The sequence below is a fragment of the Mastigoproctus giganteus genome, chromosome 10 (genome assembly GCF_048544385.1).
Source record: "Mastigoproctus giganteus isolate SK-2022 chromosome 10, ASM4854438v1, whole genome shotgun sequence".
NCBI classification, from domain to species: domain Eukaryota; kingdom Metazoa; phylum Arthropoda; class Arachnida; order Uropygi; family Thelyphonidae; genus Mastigoproctus; species Mastigoproctus giganteus.
The window spans coordinates 48,263,639-48,288,606 of NC_143584.1; the positions used below are offsets into that span (position 1 = coordinate 48,263,639).

Genomic DNA, 24,968 nt, shown 5'->3' on the forward strand with positions numbered 1-24,968 from the left:
AAAAAAATATAGAGGCGGACGTGTTGGTGGGGAATGAGAAAAAAAAAAAAAAAAAAAACCTTCATTAAGATTCATAAGATAGAACCGAAGACAAATAGGAATATCCGTTTCCTATCAATCTTCGTCAATCTCTACGAAGTTCCTGCAGCTAGTATTATACTAAAACCACATCCCAGCTTCGGAAACCAGGAGGGGAGGGGAACTTGACGGCTTAAATCAACTGGCTGACCTAATCCTCATATACGACGGCAAAGATATCTAAATCCCATACTGCGCTCGCCAGCTGAGGGCTGAAACGAAATATCACCCCAATAACAACGCGTGGTAGATAGAAAAGGCGCCATATTCATGTCCTCCTCTCGCAGTACACGCGCACACGGTTTTATGTACTCACGGAATCTACTTAGTTTGGTGATCGAGTGTGGAGATGTACACAGCCTTATTGTAAAGTTAATAAGGACGTTCGGGTGATGCTGTCCAGATTCTGTCAGATTTCGCGGTGATTACAGAAGAAGCATCGCATGAGCAAGCACTGTTCGTTCGATTCTGATACTTTCAAAACAATGGACTTGGTACGGAGTCCGCAGTGGGCCCATTTATCAGTAAGAGAGTGGGGGAAAGAGAACAAATCCTGTTAATAAAAACGGGGAAATGAGAAGAGGGAGAAAACCATTTTCTCCTGCGGTAGAACTCGATGTAAATATTACCTCGTACGAATGGCAACTCAAAGCTAACAGCGAAAATTAACGAAATGAATCAAAGCATAAACTAATTAAACAGAAACTTTATGACTAATAAGATAGTACTGTATTTGAGTGATATGCATTAGTATATGAGCGACGAAATGGTCGTATTTTAAATTCTACAATCCTTCAAACACGAAAGCGCATTAATTAAACGGCATACTTTGCTTTATATGCATAATCTATAGCGTTTTCACGTGTGCATCTCAGTCGCGAGCTATTTCTAGTGAGGATACAGGTTACTGTCCCTGGTGGCCAAATGTTGAGCGTGATAGACGGGTCGGTGTTATTATGCTTTGAGCAACATGTCAACGTCAACAGAGCTAATGTGTCGGAATATCATTTAACCGAAGTTTGATGCGACACCCAGCTCACGAGCCGTTTGTTCACACTGCAGCTAATCGCCGACAATGTAAAGCCCTAATTATATTAAACGTACACAAATGTCACCGTCTTGAATTCTCACAGGAACCAAGCAGGCGCGTGGCTTTCACTTATCTACCGGGCCGATGCTCTGCTTTTCGAAGTGGGCGAGTTGGAAGAAACAGCTAAAACTCCTTCCTCGTGATTTATTAGGCTAGCGAGGCTCACATAACCATTTCGAAGCAGCAGTGTGAGAAGTAATAGGTTCCCAGTGGCCTCGAAGAGCGACGGAAACACTTAAAAATCCTTCAGGTGTTTCAATACGTTGCACAGACCATACAATATTCAATTTATTAATAAATAACTTCATAACGTGCACTTAACTTAATAACATGATGATATCAAAACACAGACTAGGCTTTGCATCTAAGGTAGCGTTGGTTAAGTAGCATGTCTAGAGCAGTTGAACCAACCAAAGTTTTATTATTTTAAGGAATCATTACATTAAATCTCATAGTCTTAAATCCTCCAACAACGAAATGCCGGTCTTACGCTTTGAATAAGTCACGCTTCCCCAATACAGAAGGCCGTTTTATGGCTAGTTAGTCCCTCATCGATGAAAAGACCTGGTGGTAAAAAAGCTGATAACCCAGTTGTCAATTTATTTCACAGTATATAAGATGCCAAAAGGTGTATAATTAAAACATGGGGGGGGGGAAACCTCTTCAGGGAAATTTATATAAACTTAAACAACTTATATTTAGTTGAATTCTTCTACAGTTTGAACTCTCGTGCTCTGAAGAGTTTCATAGATAAATAATTAAACTGCATAATTTTATGGATAACTAATAACTATTCATTTTTATTTCTCACACTAGACGGATTTAAAACTAAAAATTAAAATCAGTTTCAATCAGCAGCAAAGATTTTTTGTAACAACCAACACAACTGTATTAGTTGATCGAAGGACTAATAAAAGTCCAAAGACCTTGAGTTCGAATTACTTTTAAAAATTTTGTGAGGCTTATCTTTTATCATTATTATATTATTATTTCTCATGGTACCGTTCATGACAAACAAAAAAAAAAAACTTACGATGCAACTTACTAATATCGTACAATTTTCTAATATTTTGCCCATGCATTCTTCAACCATCTACTCACTTTCAAAGCAGCAACATCAAAAATTCTGGCCGAGCATTACCACGAAATATGGCCCGAAATTGTATGAGAATCTGAAAGTGTATCGAATCTTTTATTTCGAGCACGTTATGACAATTTATCTTACTCAGTTGTAAACCTCAAGCCGATTTTTCCCCCATTCCTTCCCTGGAAAAATAAGTGACATAAGCCAAGTAGAAAATATATTGTCACTTCAGCAGCGACAAGCATCAAGAATAAAAACAGCGCACTCTGATTTTTCTCTTAAAGCCTTTCTCACATCTATTGTTTAAAGGAAGAGCAAAAATAAAATAAAAAAAACTGAAAAATAGCATTTTTCGGAGGGTAAAATATTTGACAGACGTACGCCATGGTATACAGATGACAGGGGATGCCAAAGACCTGTAATTCAGTCCAACATATCTAAACAGCGATCTATTTCCGAACGGTTCCCATATCTTTTGTTAGTTCCGTGCAGTTTGTAAGGTCGGGGGTGGGGGGTGGAAGAAAAAAAAAGTCGGCAATTCATATCCTTTAGAACGCGCGGACATTTCTGATACTGACGCTCATTGTTAAGTTGCATGATAGCTGGGCATGCCAACAACTCCTGATACCGATATCCAGAACTCTATTATATTTTACCGTCATAAATTTGACACAGTATATTGAAAGCGAACGGAAATTTTAAACACTGTGTGTGTGTATGTATATATACATTGAACGGAATATTTCATTTCCTATGCTTATGGTTTCCATTCCTGTACACTATATTTTTATGGTTCTTACGAATTGCCTTAACTCAATGTAATATATTTTTAGTGTATCCGTTGCGCAGATCCCTGGGTGATATTTTATAAAACGCAAACGTTGGCCGCAAACCAAACAACTCGATAAGCCTTTCGATATATCTTTTCTCTCGCTGTAGAGACCAGTCAAGGAGGTAAAATGCCTGTTAGAATAATAAACATATATCGTCCACATCTCTCGCTGATCTTAAACGAAGCGCGAAAAAGCCAGGAGAGAAATCAAATTGAAGTAGCAGGTCTACAACTGAAGGCTAAAAGTGTCCCATTAGATCTGCGCAATGGGACATAAACATGCAATACGTTCATAGAAATTTACGCTTTCATGGACCAACTTATCTAACCGCTTCGAATAACGCACACATTTACGTGTCTCACGGGGAACGCAGAACGTGCGAGGAGAGGCGCGCCCTCTTGTGATCTCGCGATTTCCTGCAGGAAATGAATTTCATAAATATGTAATTAAAATTTAATTTCCATTTCTAGTTCGCTTTTATTTAAATAGCTGCGCTCTTAAAAATGAAAGCGTTTTGTATTTTTATACGATGACGAGGGGCGTGCGAGTGCGGGGGGTGGAGGACAACACGTGCAATTTTGTGCTCTTTTCTTTCTCGAAAGTTATTACCATGTATGAGTACAGATTTACATCACTAATTTGTTTGCTGCTTAGCGCGCTGTGAGAATGTTTTCGCTATGAATGGACGGAACTTAAAAACCACGTAATGACTATGGATGTTTAAAAAAAAAAAAAAAAAAACAGAATGAATAATTCCTTTAATAATAAGTTAAGAATGTATCATTTAATACAAAGAAAAATAAAATAAAATTGAAGCATTTTAAAAAGTACGTACGCAAGTAAAGCAAATTATTTTTTCTATCTTTTAATTACGTTCGGGAGTCTTTAAAGAATCTGGCACTGATGCTCTTTTTAAATACAGTATTTTCAACTGAAAAGTTTGGTCTTAATTAAACAACGGTAATCAAAATTTCTCTGTATAATATACAGTACTGTAGCTATATTGGCTCGTACTAGCTCTGTAGGAAGTGCAGTATTGATCTGGGAGGAAGCAACGATCACTACCCTTGAAGCGTGACATCAGGAGTTGCTGAATACAATGAAGTGAATTACTCAGCCATTAACGATTATTTCTAGTGTCCATGCCATTTTCCCGTGGTGGTTCCAGCACAGTAGGTGGACTAAACTTCGCGAGGGACTGTCGACCATATTTTGTAGGAGTACAAAAGCGTGAATTAATGTTCCGGAAACAGCTACTCTCTCCGTTTATACACGACAAGTGAATTTGCCATTTCCTGCATATAAACAACAATCTATAATGTGATTAACAAAGAATAATTGCTAATGATGATGACGTTTTATGCAGACGTCACATGACCGTCGTAAGCTAAGTATTGAGCTGGAGGTATATGGTAAGCATCAATAATAGCTCGCTCGGAAATTAGGGTTAGTAAAACTGCTGGAAGTTGCTATATATATATTTTTTTTTTATTATTATTTCAGTCAAGTACTGTATCTTTTAAATTTCAGAAAACAAGCATCTCCCACTTTGTTTTATCGGCTCTCTTATGCACAGAAGAGAAGAGTTTTGTATATTTTAATTAAGTTGCCATATACAAACAGACAGCGTGGTATCAGCATAAAAGAGTACATTTTTCTATAGATTCATGACGCAATTCCTACGGAAAGTAAACATTATAGTTTTAGTATTTCTTTTTTTTTTTTGGTCCCTTAAAATATTTACACGCATGGTTCCGTATCTTATAACAACAACAACAATCCTTGCTTCTTTATAGCCACTTCAATGTTGTATGGTTTCTCTCCAAATTCTGCATGTTTTGGTGAGGTGGGAAAGTGCCACATTACGTTGGTAGATAAAATCATTGTTACGACATGTACGTGAGTGCTAGCCGTAAAATAACCTCTACCTGTGAAACTACGTAAACTCCTTCCTTTTCTTTTACATTTATTTACTCGAAGATTATTTGTACACGGTACGTGGAACAACCACGGTATCCCAAATAAGAAGTTTAACATATTTTAAAAATACAGATTTAATAAAGAGGAGGGCATAAATATTCTCCTCTTTCTTTCAAGATGTGTTCAAAAGATACAATACAGACGCTTAAAATCGTAAGATGTACTAAGTAGAGAAATCTATGGCAGGTTCAACAGAAATCAGTTCTGGGATTCTTGCACGTAATCCTATTCAACAAGTTGTGTTCATCTTATAGCTGCTTACGATTAAATCAACTGCAAGTAGCCTACTGTAATTCCTTCAGAGCTCTGTTTAGAAGCTCGAAGATATGGAAATCGCTGAAAAAGATATTGGGATTGCACGGACGATGATCCATCGCATTTCACATAATTTCATTGCAGTGATATACGCATTCCACATTTCTTACTTAAACAAAGACGGGGAATGATACAAAACGAAATTCTTGGAACGGCTATTCCAATTATCAACAGGCTCGAAGATTTACGAGTCATCTTTGACCTTTAAAGATAAGATTTTATGGATGGATAGCTAATACCATTCATCAAACCTTAGCTTAACTTATTTAATAATAAGTTAAGCTTATTTAATTTAATTTTGATTAACTTATTTAACAATAAGTTAAGCAAAATTTGCTGGAGAGTAGGGCAGCATCTTCTTTATGCCAACGGCTACACTCAGATATCTCAAAAGTGAATTGTTTTTCAATGAAATATTGGATTTTCAAGTAACGTTTAAGGATCGCCTACCCCAACAACATACTGGTGCAGTGGTCAACTAAGCATTAACAGATTAATTGGATGCTCCTCACACGCACCTTAATGCCAGTTGAGATCCACTTCCTCTCTGCAACTGAAGCGAAATCCGCTAAAGATTGCTTTCTCTACAAGTTATCGATGATTGAGACCCCTCAATCGTTAGAGGTTGATTAGAACAAGTCTGCGACAGACGACAATAATAACAAACTGCGCGCTCATTAATGATGTTATGATCTTCAATTTCTTGCCTATCTATAAGATATGGGTACGGTGTGTGTGTACGCGCGCACACACACATATGAGGTGTGGTAACAAAGTCACCGGACAGGTGCAATAAAAGAACACAAAGTGAAGGAGATCAAAAAAGCTTTTATGTGTGCTTCAATAGTCTTTGAAGTACCCTGCACTTAGAAGCAGTATTGACTCTCTCCCCTTCAAGTACAAATTCCATGTGAATCGCACCTGTTTGTCGCTAAACATAATTAGCATCGTCTTGATCCTCCTGAATCAAGACAGGAAGCATCAGAGTCATCACCAAGTCCCAAAAGTTCTGTAATGGAACTTTTGGGACTTGGTAATGACTCTGATGATTCGTCTCTGGGTCGTACTGAAACATCCAACATTCATCTCCAGTGACGATACAGTCGAGGAAATTAGGATTGTCTTGACAAGTCTGGATGAAGTCTTCGCACGATGACAGTGTTCGTTGCTTCTGCTCATCCGTGAAGCTCTGCAGCACAAATTTTGCTCTCACAATCCTTTTCCCCTAAATCTTTATGCAGAATTTTAAAAAATTGTCTCCGTTCATATCATTATTGTGAGGGCCAAAGGACGATCGGTTGCCACAGTTTCCCGAACTTTTGCAACTCTGTCCTCATTTCGAGAGGTTGACGGACTTCCAATCCTTGGACCATCGCGAACATCCTCAAGTCCGTTTGAGCTCAGGTATCCAGCTGTATTAGCTAGAAGAATTTTTGAATTTGAAGTATTCTCACGTCAGAAGGATAGTCTGGACGATCCAAAAAGAAGTTACCATGGAAACAAAATATTAGTGGCCCAGCAGAACTGTTAATAAACATTAATAGTTGTGTGAGAACTGGCAAATTATAGTAAAGAAGGGACTGGAGAATAAATTTCATTATTACAATTGAATAAAGCAGGTAACTGAATATAAGGTATTGAATTAAATGATAGTTGTGTCTCTTATAAATTATGTATGATAGTCAATAATTAAATTAGAAGTTCACACAATACCCATCTTACATGTTGTATACTTTTATGAATTATATAACATGTACAAGTATCGTGTGGACTGCAGGCTTGTGCAAGTTCAATAAGAATTTAGTCACACTTATTTAGAAGAAATTTCAGTTGGTTAGAGAACATTATATTTGCAAGATGTTACTGGGATTAGATTTTACAACGGGAATGTACTGGTTGTAATGATAACTCTGCTCATTCTTTACAAATACATATTTGTAATGAAAATAATACTCAGCGCGTGCCTCCTTTGATTATAGCGGGAATTACAAAATAGCATCAGTACTTTAAGGGAAGTTGTTGTTACAAACAGGGGAGAACCTAGGTAAGGGTAAAGGGGCCATACCTCATCACATTATGATCAAATTTTGCTTTCTTTTAACTACACGTTTATTAGAGCTTAGTGATGTCCCACACCGCTTTAGTTCCTCCTTCCTCCAGAAAATCTTGGGCCTCCCCTGGTCACAAAGGTCGACAACAATTATCAGAAACCAATATTAAGGTAAGGGACGTTTAGAGAGATATTAAAGGAAGGTAAAATGTAAATAAAAAGTGAAAATCATTAATATATAAAGCTCCTAATTCGTAGAACGAAACTAACTTTGTGAGACTTCCGGTCAATCTAGGAAAGTTGGCAACTCTCCAGATGGGCAATCATTTGGGAAACATTAATAAAGAATGCAATTATCGCTTTCATGCCTGACTAATCCTACATCACAAATACTTCAACGAGTAAGCCAACGTCCTGTACTCGTGAGGATCGTTATCGATAACTATCGACAACTACATCATTAATAATAATAAGTGTCGCGCTATTTCTAATATTTCGGCTCTAATAAACATAAAAAAGAAAAATGCGCCGCACTTTAATATAGATGCTTCTGCGGTAAAAGAAAGAAAAAGTGAATATTTTTTTCCTAAAGCTAATAAGAAATTTTAATCAGTTTCTTTTATAATTTATAAAATTAAGTCACGACGCAAACAACCGACGTTAATAATAATTAAACTTACCACAAACGATGAAAGTTGTTTCCATTAATCTGTCTATTCGGTGTACACATATGATAATGCAATTCGTCTCTATAATTAACACCCCGATCGAGAGAAACGGGAAACTTCAAACGCTGACAATTTAAGACGTCGCCGATATCCCACTGTTTAAGCATTTGAGACAGTGCTTAGTCATGTTCTCCTTTTCATCGCCAGCAGGCGCAGAAAACAATTTCCCAAGCTATCATCGATTGTTACGAAGTGTAATTAAGAGCTGTAGTTTCACTCGCAGGCCACCGCTTCCTTAAATTATTCCAACTACGCCATTCTCCCACTCGAAAAGAAACTTTTACCTGCGGGAAATCAAAAGCTGGTCATAATTGCCAAGAAGGGCGAATGAGTTACATAATTCCCTCGCTTCGTGCTAAAATATTCTACGTTCTTTGGAGGCAATTAGCCCACTGGTTCCTGTAGAGGAGTCGATTAAGGTCCTTATGTGTGCCCCAGTTCCGCTTTGGTTTGGCGGATATAGGATATACGAGAATGGATTCGTTGCAGACCTTATACGAGATTGGAGGGCAACAGTCGTTAAGCCTATCTAACTGCCTGGAAAGTCTCAAGAAGTTGAAAGCAATGTCTCAGCTAAGGCACGGCTGCAGTGGCTGTTTAGAATTGCTTGGGGTGTAGCGTTTTTAATAAAATTAAAGATGGAAAGAATTTCCTAAGTTGGGGGGGACGAAAAAACGCGAATACCAAAACTTACGGATCTATTAATTTCGCCGGAATTCTTCATCATCAAAAAGCGGCGAAAGGTTGCCATTTTCATGAATACAAGTTTTGCAACAAAGCAGAAAATGCAGCACGAGACTACAGGGCCAGAAAGGTGCTGGTTTCCATTGTAATCGCCTTTCCGGTAGAGATTAAATATCGTTTATGAACTCCAATCGAGTCATGATTCGTGCCATTTCACTGCAGGGTCGTTTTTCTTTCTTTTTTTGAATTAACTTGAAGACATAGATCATGCGTTGATGGCATATGCAGTCCCGTACAACTAGAAAGCGGTGCACAAGGTTCGAAAACGAAATGGATTGGTTATCAGGAAGAGGCATCCATATGTTATAAATGCAAATTGCGTGTATTCTATGACTGCATATTTTCTGGATGAAAAATCCGAATTTCAGAAAGAAAGGACGAACCAAGCAACTTTCATACCAGAGACCGGCTTTAAATTGCTAAAGCCTCCCCAGGAATGAACAAACGTACTCTGAAAAACTGGGTCTTTCATTTCTAGATTTTGAGTGTGTGGTAAGTGGGCATTAGAAATTGTAGAGTTACAATTGGGCTTAAATGTTCCTAGGTACCAATGAAACATACACTGAAAAACTTGGTGCTGAACCCAGTTTTCATTCTGAAATAAGGCCCGAATATGCGAAACTAAATCAGATCTCTGTGGGCGGTGGGGAACTTTCCAGAGTAGAGATATAATTATCATCATCCAATTTGCAACAACTGTGGGAAGCAATTGAGTCAACGTGGATTTCTGTGCCAAGCATTCCACACCTCGTTGTATGAATGCCAGAGAGACACCTACTCGCTATTATTATTTATTTGTGTACCTAATAAAGCGGTCATTTAGTGTAATAATAATAGAAATAAACTTATAGTAATTCCTATTATAATTATATACATAATAATTGAAATAAAACTGAAAATATACTATTGGGTTGCGTGCATTTTCAGTCACCATTTAGATTCTGAAGGAAACACAATGAGCTGTCCATCATACAGGATAATACAAGAATATACTGGATACAAACAAAGACTGATGCTTTTGTTTCGATATGCAAACTAAATTGAAGATTTAGTAACAGCCAACTGTTGTACCATGTAGATACCATAATAGTTGAATTCTGAAACGAATGATAGCTCGGTTTTGATTCATCAAGGATAAGTTTTTGGAATCTTAATGAAATATCAATTCTTACCTTCTAGACGCTCCTGATTTTCCCGGATCCCTGTTGTAAGCAGCATTTTGAAGCGTGAAATCTTCCGCACAGTTGCTGAGATGCTTTGGGAAAAGCGTATGACGCTGGAAACGATACACGTCTTCGAAAGTATTGCCATAAACAAAGGTACCCAGCAGGGAGGTATGAGCGTGGATGTCGATGCACATATCTACTTCTTCATCCTACAACAAAAACAAGAAAAATAACAGCCGTTTCCTGAAGAATTTATCGCAGCTTACATCTATTTAATGACGCGCCATTTCAATTTTACGCGCCCACAGGGGGTATCGAATGGAAGAATTTAGAAAATGATAGACGAAGTAGTTGCGGCCTGAAGATTTTCGGTTGTCTTAAATAATCGTCTCGGTATTCACAACAGAAAGAACACTGTGCTCACATGAGCTGCTCTGGTATTTCGCTACTTTCATAAAATGATATCCCCTCCCCCAAAAAATACGCTGCCATTTAATTAAAAGATGAAATACTGGTATGACAGCCTGTTTCCAGATTTACTGGTCTTTCATCAGCTAGCTGGAACTCTCTTGCGAGAGCTCTGGAAAAATATGGCATTACAGCGTATGAAATGATCCTTCGAATAACGAACAACTTTATTTTCGCTAGACAACTTGCTATCTGATGAGAGACACGAATTTCAAATCCGGTTGACACATCATCAATGTCTCATCTTTTAAATAAATAGCAGATTAACCTTTTCAGGGGATGCCAATGAAACGTCAAGGTAATCAGAGGATGTGTGGCGAGATATAAGTGGTACGACTCGACTCTGAAATGAAACCTCTGGAGGAAGACTTGGGACAGTAGATCAAACCCAGTGTCGGTCTGATCCATTATCCTAATCGCTTTTGCCTCTCCAATGTAACAATGTCTGACCCGCTGTGAGAAGCTCTTGGTTGCTTCTGGGATATTCACGTTATTTAGTACAGTAAACCCTCGATTTTACGGCCATATAAAATTTTGAGTGTGCTCATGAGAGACAGAGAGGGAAAACCCGAACTCATGAGTCACGGCAGCTGACAGCAAGCGTTCTAGTCTGTTTATGGTTACGCTCACTATTACTTATAACCTCACTTGCAAAGTACCGTCATGGCACCAAGAAAACTGGTGAAAAGAGAAAGTATGTACATCTGAGTGCTGGAAGAAATTAAAGCTTTTGGTCTGTGAGGCAGTTAATAAAGAAAAAAAAAAAAAACTTTCAGATATTGTAAAGAGTTTTTAAGGAGACTGCGTACTGACCCCTGAAGGTTCATCGGTATCTCAAATTCGACTTCTAAAATAGATGGTTTAAGGTAGCCATATAGTGCCAGGCTGTTGTACCGGCGGAAGTCATTCGTAGTTAACAACTCTTTGGCTAAGAGAACACTTCCTGCAATCCAGTCTAAACCTCATTCCCTATAATTCTTTTCTGGCCCTGAAATCATTTAAGGGTGAATGATACCTTAATTAGGTTTCTTTAAGGTGCCTGGTTGCTAAGCTCTGTAGTCCACATATTCAGAGTCTTTATTCATAATGAAGCCATTTTACCGATTCCAAGAAGCTCGATGTTTGTTTGTTTTTTAAGATCCGGTCTTACAGTTATCTTAGTCAGTGGCGTTATACAGATCTAGAGAGATGAGACATTCATGAACAGATTGTTTTGGTTTGGAGTTTTATGGCGCATAGGCAGCTGAGGCCGAAGTGTGCCAGTGTCCAAGATTTAAAACCCGTGAACAGAATTTTTCCACTCTAAATAACAGTAATATCTGATATAATTTTAATGTTCACCCGCTGGTTGATGGCAATGATAAAGCCCTTAGGTATAAAACTGATTAATAAATAAGATATTTGTTGTGAGTGCTGATACCCTTGCATTATTTAAGTTACTTCAATGACTGAGGGTAACTAAACGTAAGAGTGGCAGGATAGTCCTTGATTTAAAAAAAAACTCAGCGCAATTTTGAGCGTAGAACAAACTCCTAAAGCAAGGTTTACAGAATTCCTTAAAAATAAAGAAATGAGAGCATGTAAACATCAAGAAATTGTACAATTCATTGAAAACACTGCCAGAATCTCCAGGAGAGAGCTGGAAGATCTGAGAGACATATGCTAGTATTAAAGATGATTTTATCGACCTTTAGTCTTTGGTAAAGGTTCAACTTTCGTTTTATTGCTGATTTATCTGACATCAGAACACTTATTAGAGCAAAACCTTGACATGTTCCAGGGTTAGATAAATAATAATAAAAAACTGACGAGAAATGAATCACGTTATTACTCTTATTGTCTCTTGACTTCTGAATGCTCTTAAAAGTTGGAGGTGTTTGTGTCTTTCAAGCAGAAAATACGATAATCTCGGTCTCCTCGGGAGGTGAAGTATGCGATGGGGCCAGTAATTTATTTCTTCCATTGCAATGATTCGTTCCAAAACGTTCCTTCGGGACATAAATTACAGTTCAAGAAGAGGAATGGTTACCATGTTACATACGAAATGAAAGGATTCTCTTCTCTTCTTGGGAGTTTGAAGTTTCTTCTGTGTTGCTCTACTTTCTGAAGACGTTGGGAGAAGTCTGTGGAAAGAGAGATAAAGAGCGAGAAGTAAAATCGATGTCCTATCTTAGAGCATCCATTTATCTGTCACTGATTTCATCTTGAGCAATTCCGGCAATGTAAAAGGCATTAAATTTTAGCTTGCCAAATGCTTCCTTTAGTATCAGAATTATTCATCTTTACTATACAGCACTTTACAATTTCGCCCAACTATCTGTTAACGTAAGCTCGGTTCTGAGACATAAAACGAACACAAATAAAATAAAACCTTATATTATATAAGCTTTAAGCGTTTTATATAATTTACAGAAAATAACAAAGTAAAGCGGAAGACATAATAACAGCGTGTAGATTACTGAAAGTTAATAATGGGATGATATGCTGGAAGTAGATGACAGGAATGAAAAAGGCAACAAATCATGCGGCTCTGCCCTAATCAACGAGAAGACAGTTCCCAAATATCTCTTAGTAGATAGTACCAGTTAGTTTTGGGTTACGCTTGGGACAGGTGATCTAGTGTGTGACTCACGTGATATCGATGCTACATACAAAACGAGGTTTTGCCCTACGTGTACAATAATAAATACTATTTCTAATCCGAGAAGCTACATGGAGGTCAATGGAGTTTACAAGGCAGACTACAAGAACATTCCAATATTTTGTGGTATCAGTTGAATTTGAACAAGTGGAGTGCGGACCTTGTATTCATATATGCTGATTACAGGGTACGGAAACGGAAGGACTTGAAGAATATCCAATTTCTATTTGAGAAGGAAATTTTGTCAGCGAAATCTGTTAGGAGTAAACATTGTCCTATTTGGAAGGTAGATCATGTGATGAATTAAAACTGTCGCCATGCTATAAGCTGCTTAAGGTTACAACGAACGAGTCATCTGTATCAATTATCCAGAATTACCTCATCAGAAGAATGAGCTAACCAATGATGAGGTTTACGTGCTGTTTTTGGAAATAAACAGAATCTCGTGACATTCTTTCTGTACTATACCAACCCAACGATTCGAGTCCAGAAAAGAAAAAAATCTCCAGTCTCTGTCTAAGTAATCCAATGACCAAGGGATCGAGCTCTAGTAGGGGTCATCAATACAAATGATCCCCGAAACACTGCGATGCAGATCATTAAGGTACTAATCTCAACCGGAACTATTTGACTTAATTGGTAATTCCAATGTTAGTACTCAACTTCATAATAAATAAATTTTCTGTCTATACTCCGAGAAGACCACACGGTCAGAGGAGTTCACGCACAAGATAGAATGAGTACAAGAAACAGCATCGTATTTAGCAGTCATGGGCTTGAACCCCGGTCACCGATGACGCGTGTACTTAGCGCTGACCACTCGGCTAATCTCGTCTTGACACTTTCTGTAAAATCCCTAGTATTGTAGCCGTGAAGGAAAAATCACTATGTAAGTTTCTCTTCTAAACAATAAAGATGATCTGTTTCTTTCTTTTCCCCTCTGTATGGTTAGACCTCACGTACTAACTGGCAGATGTGGGGGTTTGACTTCAATTCATTCTGTAGAATAGAAAGAGCTTCTGTGAAACGTGTTCAATGCGATCGCCATGACAGGTATTTAATACTGATTGAGAAAGGGATACGCATTATCGGGATTCAGTGATAGGACGACTTTGATGAATGATTTTTTAGAATAACTTTGTTTTGATAAGAAATCCCAAAAAGACTGCTGAAAAACAAAGAATGGAATTCGATAGGTCTTGAAGATATGAAATGAAGTAAGTTAATGGAGTAAAATGGACGGGCTCTAAAACTGACACGCCGTCAAATGCAAATTCGCTTGAGGTTGGGACAGATCTGTCATGTCAAATTACAAAAATTTGTAATCCACTGCTGTGAGGATGGCAATTTGAATTAAAAATAAAATATTAATTAACGTATATGGAAGTGAACAGATTCAGAAAACTACTAAGAAAAGAAAAAAAGTAGAATTTGGATGAGGACCAAAAAAAAGAAAAGAAAAATGTTATATTAGGGGCATCCATGACCTACAAAGTCCTGTGTATTATGTCCATAAACTGGACGTTTGCTTTTACTACTTTTACACAGTCGATCGCTAGAAGGGTGGACAAAGGAGGTAACATAACAATTTCAAGAGGCATTATTTACAATATTTTACAAAAATAGTAGTTCAACATTGATTTTGTGTTACATGAGTTTAGGTTGAACTGATCTAATATAGCCGAAGTAACTGGTAAGCTTCAGAGAGGCATCTCACTCCATATCGATTGCATTGACGACATTTTACAGAGTATTTGCATTGAATTAGAAAGAGTTTACTGTATTGTCCTAGACTGGAATACAGACAAGGCCTTGGGAGAAGACTCGTGGCATCAATCACTCCGGTAAGCATTTGAGAAAGCAAGAGGATGGGTCAATCCCTTTTTATACCATCTCCAGAGAGGTATATAATACAGCCCAGGAGATGGTGAATTGGTTGCCCATGGCCCTATTCATCCATCTCATTATCCAGTACTCGAGGAAAAGAACAAGTTCACATACAACGGTGGAGCATAAGACCATATGAGGAGACGTAGTTTGTAGACACTGCTGGACGTATCACACGACAACTTCCGCGTTGAGTAGTCTTGTCAGCTCTTGTAGGATTGCTCACATCCCAGAGTACGTTTTCGTTTTTATAGGTGATCAGCAATGGAAGGACAGATTAGACAGCTACTGAAATGGACATAGGAAACGATTTCAAGCGTTTAAACTTTAAACACTTAACGGGAATGGCGTGTGATCCTAGAAATGGTATTGGGAATCAGATTCTATTTTAGATATGCAGAAGAAAGAACGAATGAAACCACTGTTAGAGAGGTCAGAAGAAGGGGTTCGATTCAGAAATATAGACAATCAGATGCCATAAAGATTCTTCGCTGAAATCAATAAAACAAGGAGTCGGTTTTTGGTTTGAGTGGTGCAGAGCGGAACGAAGAATGATTCGACTCCTTAAGATAAAACTGGCTGTCTGCTCATGAGCTGCCAAAATTCACAATTACTGGAAAAATACTAATCCTAGATGCCGTGAATAAGAAACTGACTCTACTTCTCAGTGAATGGAGGAAGCTTAGGTTTTTGGTTTTGATTTATTTTTGTTTATATATACGTAAAAAGATATGTATGCTTTTGGTGGGCTGAACTGATCTAATTACTGGGCTTGGGTGATTTATATTTTGAAGGATGTACTGGAAAGACTATAACAGAGTAAAATTAAATAGCAAACCACAGACAACGAGAAGAAGTCATACTGCTTGCAGATCTGCAGAAACTTAGCATCATACTCAGTTCTGACCATTTTACAGAATAAAGTATCGTCACAGTGTACCACGACGGAGTTGAACCAATGTCGAAGAGCCATCCTACACAAGACAATTTTTTTTGAACAATTACAAACGCAAAAAAAAAGGGATTAAAATTTTAAATGGTTTGTGATTGATTTATTCTTTTAGTCAGATTATCTGGCGATGACGGTGCCTGTTGCCTAAGGGGAAGGGAGGGAGGGAGATAACTAGAAAAGCTTATTTTTATATTTCTCATCTTCTCTGTCTTTCGTGTATATTTTACTCATGTTTTGAGTATTTAAAACCGAAATAAGTGAAAGCCATTAAATGGCTGCATTTGAAACGAGGTTTTGGTGGAATTATATAATCAATTCTCCCAAACCCTCCTTTGTGCCAAATTTAAGTCAATTTCGTTGATAATTTCAATCTTCTGGAATCCCTTCAGAACCGAATTTCGGGAAATTAAATGCAATTTCTTCTAACGAATAATGCAACCACAACTATAAATGCGCAATAATATAAAAACATTTATTTATTATTAATAAATAAACATTCTTCCTATCTTTAATCACATATCATATCTACGATAGGGGTACCAAAACGTTCGTACCCTGACCTAGATAAAACATCAGTAGGAAGATGCCGTTTTTAATATAAGCTGTCTACATATTCAATAACTAACATGTGAGATTGTATTCCCGTAAGCGATCGCACACCAGAGGTGGAGCCCGGAAGCTGGGGAAGGACGCTATGGTTGACAAAGTGGAGTATCGAGCAGTGATTGATCAAGTTCCTGCATTTGCAGGGCAAGAAAGCTCAGAAAATTGACGAAAAAGTGAAAGCTGTGTATGGGCAGAATTGTCCATCCTGTGACACTCTAAAAAAGTGGAAACGGGAGATCCAGTGCGGTCGTCAAGTGTCTTTGACGAGCCAAGAGAAGGAAAGCCATCAACATTCACAGACAGTGAGACGGTTGCAAAGATTGAGCAGCTGGTGCTGAGTGACAGACGTGTGACAATTCGTTTCATCGCAAATGCAGTGAGAATTAGTTATGGGTCTGCCCACAGCATTTTACATGACCATCTGCATATGTCTAAGGTCTCCGCACGATGAGTTCCAAGATTGCTAACGCCTTTGCAGAAGCAATGTCCTCGCCAACTGTTGGATTTGTGAAATTCGGATGTTGAGAACTTTTTGATCGGTTGGTGACAAATGATGAATGCTGGGTGTACAATGAAGAAACCATGGCGTGGATGCTGCTTTGATTCGTCTCAGGAAGTCATCAATGAAGTGGAATCGTGGTTTCAGGCAAAAAGTGCGGACTTCTGTGATCAAGGCATTAAACAACTGATCCATAGATGGGAGAAATGTGTTACTATACATGGAGAGTACATAGAAAAGGATTAAAGTTCCTGTGAAGTTTTACCTTTCAAGGGCTATTATTTCTGGGTAAGGGTACGAACATTTTGATACCACCTACAAATAACAGAGAATAATCCTACTGAAATGCATGGAACAGAGTTACACGCCGTTATGTTTATTAAATAAGGCACAAAAAAGGAAATTATGGAGTTTGGAAATTTATTACACTTATACAAATACTAGAGAAAAAAAAAAGACATTGGTTAGATTATTTCATTTTAGTTTTTACACCTTTGCAAACATCTAACATCTGTTCTAACATCTTTCTTTCGAAGACAAAATTAGGAAGTAAAACTTGTAAAGTGGCTACAAAAATTTATTTTATTTTTTTTGTAATTTACCCCATCTGTAAACACAAGTGGAATTTCAATATAGCAGGTTTACGATAATGGTCGCGATTGTGTGGGTGCACGTCCTTTAAAAGAAACCTCATAAATTTAGGAAATAAGAACAAAGTTTTCACAGAGGTTTGATAAAATTTAGGGCAACTATATCTGCATTGTGGAGGCATCCCAGAAACCCTCGATCGTATAACTCCCCCTTGGGAGGAGTTATCAAGAATACACTTGAGACAGACGCATAATAAGGAAGTCAAAAGATTTCCAGAACTGCTTTACAAACGTGCAGCCTTCCAATCAGAAGACAATGTCAAGAACTTGGGAACCAGTCGTGTCCCGATATGGAGGAAAGCACATGGAGTTATTTGAACAGATAATTAGCATAAGGATTTCAAATAAGACTAGTTGAAGTACGTCAACTGAAAAGAACATCTTTGTTATAGTGACGGATAGTGGAGAGACTCTGTAAGAGATCAATCATTAATTAACCTGACTGCCCTGTCCTGTCCTGTCCTCGTTTGAACGGAATCTAGAAGCCTGATAGAGATTTTGTGGGCATCACCCAGGACGCTGGAACAACGTTCCATGGTAGGGCAGTTTTGAGATCTGTACAGAATAGTTTAGAAGAAAAGTAACGCCCAAAGCGAAAAAGAAAACCCAGTTTTTTGATGCAGGGGAAGAAATACTTGTGATGTGCTTATGCCAAGAAAGATTGGAAGTCGGGGTAATCCCTAACACAGATATGTCATACTGTATATCATAATCTATTAATAGAACGGAAGTGTTATTTTTAAATCTAACACTTAGCTGCAAACTCAAGTAGAGCCATGTACAAGTGGCAATTGTCGAAAATGATATTTTTCTTTCTAAATCCCAATTAAGAATTGCTTTCTTTATTATTATTATTATTATAAATGACACAATAAATTAAGTGAATATTAATAAACGTCAAAAGATTGATTATTTGTAACAGAATGAAAATAATAAGAAATTTTAACATACCTTGTTTAGTAGCATTTGTTCCAATAATGTTTTGACGGCGGATAAGGTAGGATGGGCATAAGGCGAAGGCTCTTGCCAGCATCGATTTAAATCTTGACCGAGGATTGATGTTCTGCAGAAAATAAAATTTATTTTTAATCACCGAAACCAAGACAAAAAGCGATAAATATTCCTTACGATTAATTCCCTTAAGTAGAATTTATTATTGAACTTATGTTCGCTTTGTTTATGTTTTTATTTAGTTGATTCATTATGATATACTGGAAATTGGTTACTAATTTACACAGCCTTGACGTTGTCTTAAAGTTTTCGCGTCCAGCCACCATCCCTGCCTTATGGTTGTATTAAATTCGGCCCAACAAAAAGTTAAGGATAGTTCGAATTTTAATTGTATTTCCCTTCCTAAAATAAAAAATCGAGAAATTTCTTTTCCACAACACGAAAAACGCAAAGAATACAATTTTCATTATCTGAGAACTGCCTTCTTCACAACGGATAAGTTTTGGCCGTGTCAGTGTTCGATAATAAATGATCCGTTCTCCGGCAGAATGCTATGACACGGCATTTACCATTAAGTGATGAATGGTGTTCATCTCGACAGAGGAAACAGTTGCAGCACGAAGTTCTTCGTAAATATAAACACGGACACGCTGACGATCGCAGAATTTGTCAACATGGAGGAGATACTTTACCGCGTGGCAAACAATCAACGAAGGAGTTTATTGGGTCATTAACTCCGATATTTTTCTGGCCCAGTCCTATAACATATATCATTTAAGATGGCGGCAATATCTTATAAGATTTATCGTATAACTCCTCCTCTTGTATGGGACTCTAGTTCCGAACTTGCCCATTTCATTCTTTTATTTTGGTTAAATAAATATAAGTAATAAATAAATGATTCTGCTTCACATTCGCGATTCTTGTTCTCAAAAATTGGTTTCTCTTGGCTTTAAGCCTTCCTTTCCTTGTTTTCCCTTCATCACCCTGCGTGTTATTGAACCAAGCGCTAACTGTAAGGCAGATGCCACATCGGTGGGCTGTGATGAATGGTAGAGCTAAGAGTTCACACCTTAAATTGGCATACATAGTTCGCAATACATTACTGCACTTAGCTCTGACGCACTCTTTAGCTGTTGGCCAAGATCATTGATAATCTGTTTGCAATCTCGATCTGGAATGCTATTGTCAACATCTAAAGTGGGCGGGGTTGCGCAACATTCCATTCCTCCGTGCTGTTCGCTTTTGAAGCCCTCAGCGGGCTAATCCTTAAATAAATTACTAGTTCTTGGGAACTGACTGACAGTGACTGACTGTTAATCTCCCTTCTCTTAGGTATTGCCACCAATTAAACTTTATAAATATTTAACTGGATTTACTCGTATCTGGCCTGGAAATCCGGGGAGCTGGTGATAAATGTCTTTGGCACGTTTGTTGTTCTCGACTTCCGACTCGAATTCCAGCAATTTTTTAAAATTGCTATTTTTCCTGTCTTCAAGCTGTCCCGCACCGAAGATATTTACAGTTTATTTTATTACTTTGGAATTTTTACTCCGAATAGCTTGCCTTAATGATAAAAGTTAATTCTTGATTGCAAATAACCTTTCATAGAATATCAGGAACCGTTCGAGTATAAAGAACATTTAAAAATGTCTCGTGCACTTTAGACGCATGCGTAAGACACAAGTAGCGCATCATATTATTGGTGAAAGGAGCAGAAACAAAGTTCTGAAGGGAAGATATTTTTAACAGGAAAATTTCGGTTGAATTCATTAGGAGGAGAGCAACTATATTTACTTTCCGCCCTCCCTGCAAGTTTTAAATTCATTCTTGTAGTCATGGGTGGATGCAGACATTGCCGTTTGGGGTCCGAGCTTCACCTTATCGTAACCCATCGAGTCCCACTTGGGGCCCTGGCGCCAAGTAGCCAGAAAACAGCAACAGAAACCAACGCTTTTTTGGCTTTCACAGAGATTCTGTATTCATCACAAGAGACGATTCTGTATTCATCACAAGAGATTCATCACAAGATGACGCAGATGTGGGAAACCACAGGTGGTGGTGGCCATTAGACCATGTTTATCCAAGCATGGTCTATATGGCCACTACGGTCCTGATTCTTACTTCTGTTTCTCTGCATAAATAACTCATTTATAACTAGTAATGTGTTGTGTTTCAGTTTGTATTATTCCTAATTTAAGTTTCTGTTCATGTTTACAAGTAAGGGGAGTGTTGCTTACCTGTAGTTTCCTAAATACACACCATCGGGATTTAGCATAGGAATAAATTTGAAAGTTAGTCTTTCCCGAAGGACTTTTGCGACCGGATCCGAACTGAGAAGAAAATTCATAATTCCTTGGGAAAGAAAAGGGGAAAAATAAATAAATAAACAATATATCAGAAAATGGATATCTCATTGAAATTAAAATTCGACTAAAAAATTATAAACATTTCTTTTAATATAACAAGGAGACAAAAAACTGTGCACTGAAAGGATTAACTGCAACCGATATGATCTGGACATCTATACGAATCCATTTAAGGTGAAAACATACTCTAATAATCTTCTGGTGCATTAAACAAAAAAGAGATCGGACTCTTCAGCGTGCCTTGTAAGGTATGCGCGGTGCAATTGCCCGGGCTGTGCAGCTACTGTCTGCAAAAATAAACAATTATTTTACTTTAGGACAATCTTATTTTTTTACCTTGACAGACAAACGAAGATGGTGTCTCTCCAGGGTGGATCCTCGCTGTCACTATGACGACCTTTCTCTTCTTTTTCTTGGCATCTTCTTCCTCTCCGCTGTCAGCAGCTATAGTAACCATATCCAGTTTCCGCCCTTGCTGAGCAGATCATGGAGAAAAAGAAAAGGATGAAAAGTAGCCATGTCTTGAGTTTCTCTACTTGAATCATTTATAGATGACAAAAGTGATAGAATTAATAGGTTTAAACCAATAATACTCAAAGAGGGGATGATTTACTGGGCTCGGGAAAAAACTATTCGATTTTTTAAGAGGCCCGTGAAGAGTAAGATATTAGTTGACATAAAAGATTGATTTTTAGAAGTATTTCGGCGAGAGAGAGCGAAATTACGAATAAAGCATTTTAATCGGTTGATTGTTCCAAGCCAAGTGTGAAAACATTGCTCTTCAGAGGAAGTCTCCCGCAGCACTTTTGCGTTAATCCCAAAGCAAGTTGTATTCTGCTGAGAAGCCCTCTTCAAACAGAAGGCGAATTTTGTTTTATCCACCAGTGTTCTTGTGGGTAATTCGCTAATGCCTTTTATCTTTGTTTTTGCCAACAGAAAAATACCGAAACAATCTTTGTTACTAAATAAAGGTTGATATTTCGTTGAACTGGTTTCGTCGAGCCAAATCTGCAGCAGAGTGGGATTATTTGAACCAGAAACCTTTTATCTTCTCTAAGTAAAAGATACGTCGTATACGAAATGGAATTTGCCCGCCTGGGAGTAATCGGTATTCACATAAAGAATTTCTTCATGCAGAAATATTAAAGATAAATCCTGTCCTACCTTCACATCCTGATAAATATGAGGAAGACGTTTTTACGGTTTACTGGTTCGTTGGAATGTGACAATCTACTTTTGTGAGCGGTATTTTTTTTTTTTTTTTAACAGAATGAGACCTTTTTTGTTTCTAACTAAATATTTAAAACTTTTAAAAGTCACGCAGAAAGGAAAGAATTTAAAGTTAGGCTGCGTGAAGGTATGGCGCACAAAGTAGGACCCTTGAAAATTTACATCTGAACGTGGAGATGGAAGCAATTCTGAATAACGTATTTTCTTAATATTTTACTTAAACATTTCCTTAAGAAATAACAATAATTGGAGCACTTACTTTATGCATATAACTTTATTCTGTAATGAGGTACTGCCAAACAAGTTGCAATTACTGCTTGAGACGGATATATATTGATTGTACAAATGAAACAGGTTTTGGGATATTCACGGAACAGACGAAACGCACGTGGTGAACGGATAACGATGTCCTCTAGGACTGATGCGCGAGTATGGGCGTTGGATACTCAGTGCGAAGCGGGAACCTTGTAGTTTGCATGTTGCCAACAACATAAATACAGACCACTGTCGACATCCTGGTTTCCCCATGGTGCCATAGTCAGTGCGGCCCAGTTTTGCTCCAGAAAATCCCTGACGTCTTTCCTCTACCAGATGGAAAGTGCTGCAACATCCAAGCTCAAATGAAATGCGCATAAGTGCTATTGTCTTGAAACTTTCACAGAATAACACAGACACCCATCCAACCTCCCCTACTTTTTCCCCAGACAGTATGAAGCTTCAAACCGCATGCCATACTGTTTGCACTTGAGGATTGTATTCTAAAAGTTATAAATGAACATGGTGCATCCATCATCTCTTTAACAGATATATAAACAGAAGTGTCGCAAAGAGAATACCAACTATGGTGTTCTGTTCACTGTCCCAGCCGGGCCATTTGCCCAGCTTGTTGGAAGGAAACTCTACTTCTTGACTGAAGTGGTTGTGATGCTAACAGGAACCTGAAAACACTGCAGTATGGTCATGTAGGTGTGGTCATTCACGATCTTCAAATGAATACGTTTTCTGAAATGTTTTCTTCACGGAACGTACACCAATATTCTGCATATGAACTTTTTTCCACACGGCAGGGTTGTAAATCAATCTAATACTAACATTTCCACTGATACCACTGACGACTGTTTGTCAGGATTTTCGGTTGCCGTTGAACTTTCTCTGATATCCAGTCACAGAATTTTTCTCTTCCATCGAACCATGTCCTCATTGTGAACTTCTACCAGCAAGACCAAGTATCGCAAAACCTGTTCTGTTTTACAATTATAAATACTGATTCCCATATCTTGTGAAGACTTCTTTATGGATTTAACTTTGACCTTAGCCAGTGTGCATCCGTAGCAAGTTCTCATTTGTGTATGGTTTGCCTTCAACTTGACCAGCCTCAGTTAGTCTTTTACCAACCGTCTCTTTTGACTTAGCATTTCAGGGATTCGTTAACTTGCCTGTCGCTGATTTCTACTTGAGGGAGAGCCAACCCCCACCATCTCCTGACTAATGAATGAAGCTTCTGTATTTATTTTTGCAAGAAATTTGAGTGATAAATAAGTTCAATTTCCATATGAATAAGGACTTTAGAACACACCTGACATTAAGGCGTTTGTTTTGCACCAAAGCAACTAAGACTATGAGGGATGTGTTCTATGGCCGGTTTGCCTGTTTTTGCAGCTACCGTCTGTGAACAATTATTTTATTTTAAATGGATGAAAAACAGCGCATTCCTTCCCGAGAATTGATTAACTATGTCACGATGTGGGTGGGGGGGGCACGTGATTCCAGCTCCATTTAGTTTGTAAATGTTTCCGCACGTGCATACTTTTGCTATACAGTGTACATATTCCGCGCCAAGCACAGGAGTATCTTCCGTTTCTTTTTTGTATTTTGCGCTTTTCGCTAATTTCTTCCAGAAATTGTTACCATAAATAGCAACCAATCACGATTTTGCCAAACAAATACTTTCAAAATAATAAATAAAATTATCTGGTGGGGAAAAAAGAAAAGCAATCTTATTTCATTTTCCTACTGGCACATCTCCCTGCTGAAATCGTGGTCAACAACCATGTCTAAGATTATATTTTTATTTTTTTATCACAACTGTCAACCGAGCGCTTTTACAAGAAAATTTAGAGGCAAAGTTTCCTAACAATATTCGGAAAACGGGGTTTGAGTTATGAGGCCTGGCAATGGCTTTTCTAAAATGGCCAAAAGATGTCGCAAAGTCTCATATCCTTTGAAGTCCCGACAACACGAAAGGGACCCAGGAATGGCAATGACTTTTATTATGACGTTACCAGAGCGATACAATAAAGAAGGGAGCGCAGTGCTACACACAAAAAGGAAGGAAAAAAAATCGCAATTTTCTTAGCGTTGCTGTTGTGGCCTTGTAAGAGGGAGCGACTTGAAAATATCGTCTTCAACTACTGCTACGATACAGGGCGTACTGCAATCAGCAATAACAGACAGGTTCCATATCTAACAGTTGCTGTAAATTGGCTCTTTTATAGTCAAGGCTTATGACGCCCATAACGTAATAACTTATGTGGCAGCCGGATTGCCGAGATTACATCTTCCCACCGTGGCCTGCAAAACAAACAGACACCACCAGCACATCTTCTTCGCATCAAGACAACACGCCATTAACTGCTGTAAGAGCACA

General features: G+C 38.0%; 1 protein-coding gene across 3 annotated transcripts in view; it reads right to left on the reverse strand.

The window, feature by feature from the left end:
- LOC150079024 (cytosolic carboxypeptidase 6) overlaps positions 1-24,968 on the reverse strand; it is a 591,251-nt gene that overhangs the window by 149,070 nt on the left and 417,213 nt on the right. For all 3 annotated transcript variants that reach the window (XR_016547524.1, XM_090382641.1, XM_090382642.1), the window contains 4 exons: positions 21,428-21,566; positions 20,963-21,077; positions 18,723-18,834; positions 10,075-10,277 (listed from right to left, as the gene is read on the reverse strand). Coding sequence is in view for 2 of the 3 variants with exons in the window: in XM_090382641.1 (XP_090238767.1) it covers positions 10,075-10,277; positions 18,723-18,834; positions 20,963-21,077; positions 21,428-21,566 (569 nt within the window). In the remaining variant the exon portion in view is untranslated. The remainder of the gene's footprint in view (positions 1-10,074; positions 10,278-18,722; positions 18,835-20,962; positions 21,078-21,427; positions 21,567-24,968) is intronic.